Raw genomic sequence first — 8,568 nt, 5'->3', positions numbered from 1 at the left:
GTTGATTACCACCATTATTTATTTGAAATGTGTTGCTCGGTATTCATTTATTACGTAAACCCATAGTTTCTCCTATATAAATTATGCCGCATAGGCTACACACAATAGCGTAGACAACGTTAGAATATTTACAAGTCAAATTATTAAAGCTTTAGTACATGAACTACGTCCGGTGAGATTATTACTGCATGCATTTCTAGTGATCGGTTGATGATAAGTTACATATTTTACAGAACATTTTAACATCGTACACAAGAGATCTGGAAAGGAATCATAAAAAATATCTCTTGAATGAACATAGGTCTTTAATTGGGGTGTAAACATTTTTGCTTCCGTGTCAAAACTGACAATCTGCCGATTGTACATATGACAAATCTTTGATATATCGAAGGATAATCCAAGGGACACCACCCAATCTGTTAGAGCCTTTGCCTCTTACAGACCTCAACAGAGCGATGTCCTTTTTATATCGGGAGACATATCAGCTAGTATTGTTAACCTATTGTTGATATTCACGAAAGAACATATATCGATAGACAAATATTCTCGGGATCAGACTGCCCATCGTTCAAATCAAATACTAAATGACCTGTTCTACATATTGTCATTTAGATTGATGCAAGGTGAAGATAACGAACAGTGATCAATCTCATAACTCCTACAGGCAATACAAAATAGATAGTTGGGCAAACACGGACCCCTGGACACACCAGAGGTGGGATCAGGTGCCTAGGAGGAGTAAGTATTGATTAATTGTACACTGCTATATGTCCCTCTCGATAATTCTTCACTCATATGAAGATATTACTACTTTAGAATATGCTCAATCATGTCAATATCATGTACCTGTGACTTTAATATTTTCCTGACTGGGGAGTGGTCCAAAAATATTCAAATAAGAATTGCGACAGAAATTTGTATCTTTCCACCCCAAAAAGGTGGGTTGTGGTACCGAATTAACAACAACTGAGTTTTTGTGAAAACAGTCTACCAGAGGGGGATGAGACACCTGAATATCGTCTAAATCCTCCACTTTATTGGTTGATAGAAAGGCCTTTTTATAACACATGAGTTCAAACATATGGCAAGATACTTGATTTCTGTATTTTCTCGAAGCATTTTTTTAATTTACAATTTAAACCCAGAGAATGACGACCAATCCGCATATCCAAATTTTCCGAGACCACTATATATCCTTATCCAGACCTTGTCCTTCTTCTTCATTCTAACCATTACTGTTGCTGAGGAAGACTCGTAATTGGAACTGCCAGATTTACCGTCTACATGATTATAGCCAACTACATTTCCATTGATGACAATTTCTGTGTGAAAATACGATCCAAGCTTCGTCAAAATCGTCCATGTAAAGGAGTAGATGCCATCTTTTGGTGCTGTAAATATTCCCGTGTTACCGTTATAGGCGGATCCAGAGTTTAATGTCACCTTCCCAAATATAACAACAGCCTGGTTACCGAGATTTTGTTGATGGGAGGACATTCGTGCATGGAAAGCTACGATCCCTGTTTACAAATTGTGTTAACAGTGTGAAAAACATTAAGATACAAAATTACATACAATGGCTCACACTAAAATCATACACTGAGTTCTATAAAAAAAACAACATAACTTATTGTTTAACTGCAGATTTCACTCAGATATTACGTAATTCAGACAGGTCTAAACTCACTTCTTCTGCTATGTATATGTAGATGCATACCATGATCTCTTCCTTTGCAACTTCTTTCGTATCCCATTCCTCGACAGACGGTGTTGTAGTTGTTGTATTTACTGATGAAGTCCTGTGTGCTTTCTTTTGCGTACAGTTCAGTCAATACAGCCATTAAGACCAATGCGACTCTGAGTGTAAGCCTTGGAATCCTGTTAAGGGAAGTATTAACATGTAAAATATATTCTTATCATGAATTTCTTAAATAAACCGTGACCGTGGATAATGCAGACCTCTTTGACACATCTAAAATTTATCATCAAATGTAGATACCATGGAACGGTGAACAAACACTGGATGGTTTGGGAACGAACGGTTTTATTTGAGGAATAAACACTGAACGTTTTAAACAGAATGGTTCTCAGCGAAAACGTAACAGTTCTTATCAGGAACAGAACGCTCTGAGATTGGGAAAAAACGATTCTCACCGAGGACGTTACGCTTTGGTCGAAGATGGGGACGAACGAGTTGGCCTCGATTTCATATGCTGCATTTCAGATACATTCGATACTTTTTATTCACATAAAGACATTGCAAGAAAGAGATCAATTATTTGTCACAGTAAAAGTTTAATCTAATTAAAATCATGAATATTCTAAAATGGAAAGAAGGGGAAATGAAGTACATTGGTGCATACAGTTGCATATGTCTTAAATGTCATATGGGGATATTCACATACATGCTATGTAATCCGTACAAACAACTTTAAACTTAAGAAATATAACCCGTCATTTCCAGTTTGATCTGATCTCAATATTAAAACATTGTCATCCTTAACTCAGAATTAGTACACGTCTTCTTATACGTACGTGCAGCAACCCCCCCCCCCCCCCCACCCGAACATTTTTGCAACCTCAATCCCTTTTTTCCTCGACATGTGACGTACTTATCGCTTTATCATCATATACACCGTTTCTTGTCATTGCATGCAATGATCGATTCATTAGGTGGCCACTTGTTACAGTGGCGGTGAAAGCTAGTGGAAATGCAAGGTTGAACCGATGAATTGAACTGGTATATGCACTGCGGGACAACCCTTATTATGATTTTGGGGTTTGGACAAAACTGTTTTTCTTGCTAATTATTATTTTTCATTCAAATATAACGGTGTCTCTTTTCTGCGTTTGCTCTCCGGAGAGCTCTTCAACTTTCAAAACCGTCGCTAAGTGCCTGAACTCACTTTATCTTACAGGAAAATGTGCCTGTTTTATGACAAATGCCCACCTTAACCCAGAAAAATTATCTCATTCGACATGCTAAATATCAAAATTGTGATGCAATCGGAAACGAAATAGTGGTTCGGATATTCCGTATTGATATCAAATTTACATATTCGCAACATAGCTGACGTCATATTCAAAGATTTTTCCAAATCAATTAAGGAGATTCATTTCGTTTTCACTACAGAGAATATTTTTTTCTAGTTTGCTAGCATATTGGTAGTCTTGGACCAAAATATTATTTTAGGAAATAGCAATGATTTCCAATAGTGATCATTATCATGAAAGGTGAAGATAACGAACGGTGATCAACCTCATAAATCTTTTAAAGAATACAAAACGTGAAGTAGGGCAAACACAGACATCTTAACATAACGGGCATGGGGACAAAAATCAACGAGAGGTAAATATCCGTTTTCGAACGGTCACACTGTCAGCCTTACTACTTGATCAGGCAAACGAACATATCCGAATTCAAAATCAGTGTATAAAGAACAACTGGTATGACAAAATCAGACAGTATTTAATTGAATGATAGATTGTATTTGGAAATTAAATTCCTTATCAGTAGTTTTGTTTCAGTATTAAATAAATGCACGCCTAAATGAAAAATTAAAACATGAAGTTTACCATTATAATGTTTTTTTCTAATAAATGATACATATAAGGAACATATGTTATTTTCATGACAGATCAGGGAAATATTTCATATGCATGACATACTGACAGTATACGTAATGTATCATCCTGAAAAACAAAACCTGTGTAATCCACTTCTGTAATTCCACCTGCATAACTGCTGATGATATTCAAAGAAACGGCATGTTAAAGGAATGAAATGTAATTCCTACCCACCAATTGTAAAACGGTGATTATCAATATAGTTTAAATCTCGTCGCATTTAATTGCTCAACAAAATGATTTACTACTGGTAATATTTGAAATCCAGTACCATATTATGGATGTAGGAAACGACCAAAGAAAATAGCGTTTGCAATACTTACATGTTGGACAGCGATATGCCTGCCTATTGCCTTACTCTGTACACTGTAGCTATATACAGGATATGATTGTGTTGTTTGACATGACATTTAGTAGCCCTGTTATATATTCCTGAGGATCCATTCAAATGTAACAGTAGTAAAGTTATTGGTAATTGAATCCCACATACAACATACATGATGACACGCAAACAGGAAATTAAACGGGTAGATGTAAATATAAATGACAGCTTTTTCTCGTCTTCTTTTCTCCATGACTATGTGCTGAAGTCTAAACTGCCATGTTTCAGGGATGTTATCGCAGAAGAAGAGTTCCATCGTGAAGTACTTGTACAGTATGTATGAAGATGTATTGTTTTATATTTATAAGTACGTGGGTACGTTATGCAGGTTATGAAAATCTTTACTGAGATAAAATCCGCGAAACAAAGTGACGTCATAATTGAAATAAGTATATCACTAACTATACATTAAATTCCGATTTTATATTTGATATAAGTGGTATTTATACATAAAATAAACCATGCAACCACTAAGATCCAAAGAAATTCGAAATGTTAGACTGCTGTCGTGTAATTTCTGTTTGATCAATATGGAAATAAACTGATGGCGTCGTGACTATGCATCGAGTGACGTTGACATATCGAAGGAATTTGTTAATGTGTCCCAAAAATATCTACAAAAATTGAAGTATTTCAAATATATAACATGGGATATATGGAATGTATATGTGAAACGGGAAGAATTAATTGATATTATGAAGGTATGTTGATGTCATTCATTGACAATTTTGTTTAACGGGGAAAACATTCCATTTAGCAGGTCGATCCGATTTTCCTCTGTCAAACACTGAAATAAAACTGCAAAAGTAGCACACTACACCGCATACGTTTAGAGAATTTTTATACTCCGTGTGAACGGTCATAAATTAATGAACACGGAAATTACTTGGTTTCATCCGACAAACAAGGGGTACTCTTTATGGTTTTTTAATTAAGATATGCATAAGAATGCACTGTATGAATGTTCGTTCATATGATATAGAGATGTTTTAGTTTTAGAGAGTGATGCCATCTGGGTTTTTTTGTTTTGATGATATTCTTCATGGGAGTGAACCACGTCATGATTAGAGTCGAGGACACTATACTGGATTACGAGGTTAGATTTATTTGTGCAATACTTAACATTGCAATTGTATATTTAAAGCTTTCAACACTTCATAATATCGCAGTTCTGACAATATATTACGTGAGTGACCTCAAAATTCCTTCTCACTTACAGGTTATTTGACTAAATGCAAGGTGAATATATCATGAAATAGGCCCGCCCAAGATTTTTCTATAATATAGCAGATTAAGCTTGTGAGGTTTGTTATTTTTACAGATACCAAGGGTGGACATGTTTCCCAATATTCAGTCGATGACCTTTTTATTAGTCTTTTTTTTTTTTAATTATATGTATCTCTTATCCTTGTACTTATTTACATTTGGGCCGCAGAGGATGTGTTTCCCTTTTTTATTATTTGTAAACAGGTATGATGTCATATTTAATTGAGTTCCATCTTCACATTTTGTAAGAAGTCTGATATTTTACAGTGCTAAATTTAATTACTCGTTAAATGTCCGGGTACTCTTTACAGAAACTACTGAAAAAATATCAAAGGCTGAGAACTTAAGGAGTTTAAAATTGTTAGGCGGAGAATAATTACATGTTACGAGAATTCACAAGCAACGATGCCCAACGCAAATATGCCAGGGTATTACTCGTGTCCTATAGGTGACGAATACGCATGCATCTGATTCCTTGGAATTAAATGAATAAAATCTTAAAATCTTTACACGCAGGTATCGCCTCACGTGTTAACGGATCCAAATGAAATTCCAAATCACCTGACACTGAGGAAGGAAGTGTGTGAAAAGTTACAATTGCCAGAGACGTCCAGTGCTGACTGAAACTAGCAGTGATTTATTTTTTTTATAACAGCTTGACTGATATCAAAGTGTTGGGAATAAAATTAAACATTTTGGTTGTAACAGTGATGCACATGCAGTTGACTGAATAACAAACTGTGGGGAATAAAATGCTTTTATTCTGAGAACGATCTAGTTATGTCTGAGTAAAGACGAAAGGTTTTTTTCAAGTCTTAGTTTAATTTTATAGATACCACTACTGATTATACAGATAAGAATTGCATGTATATTGCGTATTTAGATACCAATATTGTTCTGTAATGTTAAATGGAAAGGCAAGCTTAAAGAATTTTACACGATAAATGATAGGATTAGTCATATGATAAAGATTTGTCATATAATTTTGTTGATCTATGGCTTTGATAAGCTTCAGTACTAATTTGAAAACGTCAAAAATTGAAATGCCCGCGATCTATAGAGGCTGCCATGTTGTGTAACTCTTCTGTATTCAAGACCACAAAAATCAATAATTTTGACCTTCACACCGTCTGTTCCGGTTTTGATGAGATTTTAAGATCATCCACAAGTGCTTGGGTTCATGACACCCCACCTTTCCGAATAAGCTACATGAGTTGATGTTATTTATTTTTTCTTGAAAATATTTCTAGTGCATATCAACATCTTGCATACCTATAAAGTCCAAAATACTTCAAAATAAGCCTTTTAAGAAAATACTCTCACTGGTTATTATAACAGAACTTATAATAACCAATGAGGGTTTTTTTTAATTGGGCTCATTTTGAATTGTATGTATTTTGGACTTTATGTGTATGCAAGACGTTGACATGGATTAAAAATATTTTCAACAAGCAATTCAATTAACTCATGTAGCTTATTCGAGGGGGGGGGGGGTCCTGAACCCAAGCACCTGTGAGATCATCAAAGATGTGCATGTGGTAGATCTTACGAATAAATAGGTTGATATATTCCTGGCAAGCAGTTAATTACACTAATACAGAGGGTAAATGTGAAAAAGATTGTTGTTTTTTTCGAAATTCCCGACCCAACCAAGTCATTTGAAAATAAAAGACTACGTAGACTATGGATCCATCATCTGCGTAATTACAAGTTGAGGTTCTGCAACTCGACTGAATTTCTTCTTTTCTCAATTTCTTCTTGCGAAACAACGGGCTTAAATCTATGTACGGCTCCAAACTTAACTGTTTGTGACTTGTCATGTTTAAAGTGCTGCTGATGAAATAAACCGGAATAGACGGTTTATCATCATCGATTAAACTTCAATGGCCACTCTCTTAACGGCGGGTAATTTAAAATACATGATAGATTGATATTGATTTAATTGTTAAGCAAGGATTTTTGTTGTTAAAGACTGTCAATTACGATATCAGTAAGTAATACTTTATTCATAAAAGCAAATATGTAGTTAGGGTTGCCTTTCCCTTTAAGGTATATTTTTTAACAGAAACGATAATGGTGTCTCTTATCTTACATTAGTTCATTGTTACATAACAAAGACACACCAGAGGTGGGATCAGGTGCCTAGGAGGAGTAAGCATCCCCTGTTGACCGGTCACACCCGTCGTGAGCCCCATATCCTGATCAGGTAAACGGAGTTATCCGCAGTCAAAATCAGTGTGCCAAGAACGGCTTAGCAATCGGTATGAAACACGTCAGACAGCATTTGACCCAATGCGAGGTTGTATTGACGAACTAGATCGTTATAACGACCATAGAATTTGCGAAATGCTGACTTCAATCGAGACTGTTGAAATCCCTGTACCATCAACTTGTTTGTCAGTAGCTTACCTCGATTTAAAAACTGACTATACCCAGAACAAGCTCTTGCATATCGAATCAGTTGAGATATATAAACACCATATGCAGGTGATAATGGAATATTGCTACATAAATGTGGGAAGTTGACGATGGAGAAGCTGAAATCATCCCGTTTGTCATACAGTTGAGTTGTTAGTTTGCCGTTAATGTCTACTTTCAATAAAATATCTAAGTATGAAGCAGAAGTGGACGACTCTGTGGTGTCCTTTATTTCGAGCTCACGAGGATATATCAAATCGACATATGAATGAAAGCTATCATTGTTAATAGACACAACGTCATCGATATATCTAAAAGTCGAATTGAAGGTCACAGCGAGAGATTTTTTCTTCTCACGTAGAAGTTTTTGAATAAATTCTGCTTCATATGAATATAAAAACAGGTCAGCTAACAAAGGAGCACAATTCGTGCCCATGGGAATTCCAACAGACTGTTGGAAGACCTGATCACCAAATACCACGAAGATATTGTAAATGAGGAACTCTAGCATATTTTTTATTTCAACTTCAGAGTACTTGTGCGTGCAATCAGAGTGGTGTTTAACAAAGTAAGTTTTTGAATGATTGATCACTAGATATGAATATTTCCGTTTTCCGTTTTTGTTGAAGAAGCAACTGTCTTTGATATCAAAAAGTCTAGTCTTTAATTTATCGTGAGGAATGGTCCTGTATAGTGTTGAAAAGTCATAGGTTTTAATGCTTTTGATTTGGGAAAAATTCTGTGATTTCAAGTTTACTAAAAGTTCTTTAGAATTTTTTAGAATCCACATTTGATTAACACCACTTCTGGCATATGTAGTCGCACAGTAAGTTTGAAGTTTCTCCTTCGTAGCTGTTAACATTTTCGTGAGGAGC

At 35.4% G+C, this 8,568-nt stretch overlaps 1 protein-coding gene across 1 annotated transcript; it reads right to left on the bottom strand.

Moving 5' to 3' along the window:
* Positions 1-1,116: 1,116 nt before the first annotated feature.
* Positions 1,117-4,012, bottom strand: LOC130053149 (heavy metal-binding protein HIP-like). The gene is made up of 3 exons (XM_056159814.1): positions 3,951-4,012; positions 1,718-1,878; positions 1,117-1,520 (listed from the first exon to the last, which is right to left on the bottom strand). Coding segments are annotated over exons 1-3 (555 nt in total). The 5' UTR covers positions 3,953-4,012; the 3' UTR covers positions 1,117-1,128.
* Between the last annotated feature and the right edge of the window lie 4,556 nt (positions 4,013-8,568).

Source organism: Ostrea edulis, chromosome 3, assembly GCF_947568905.1.
Source record: "Ostrea edulis chromosome 3, xbOstEdul1.1, whole genome shotgun sequence".
NCBI lineage: Eukaryota > Metazoa > Mollusca > Bivalvia > Ostreida > Ostreidae > Ostrea > Ostrea edulis.
The sequence above is the reverse complement of the archived record's forward strand: the minus strand, read 5'-3'. Positions and strand labels throughout refer to the sequence as shown.

What these genes read in the sequence shown, in the direction of transcription:
- LOC130053149 (XM_056159814.1), bottom strand. An exon ending in TTGCAAAGGAAGAGATCATG is followed by an intron (nt 1,521 to 1,717) that starts GTATGCATCTAC and finishes ATTTGTAAACAG; the next exon opens with GGATCGTAGCTTTCCATGCA.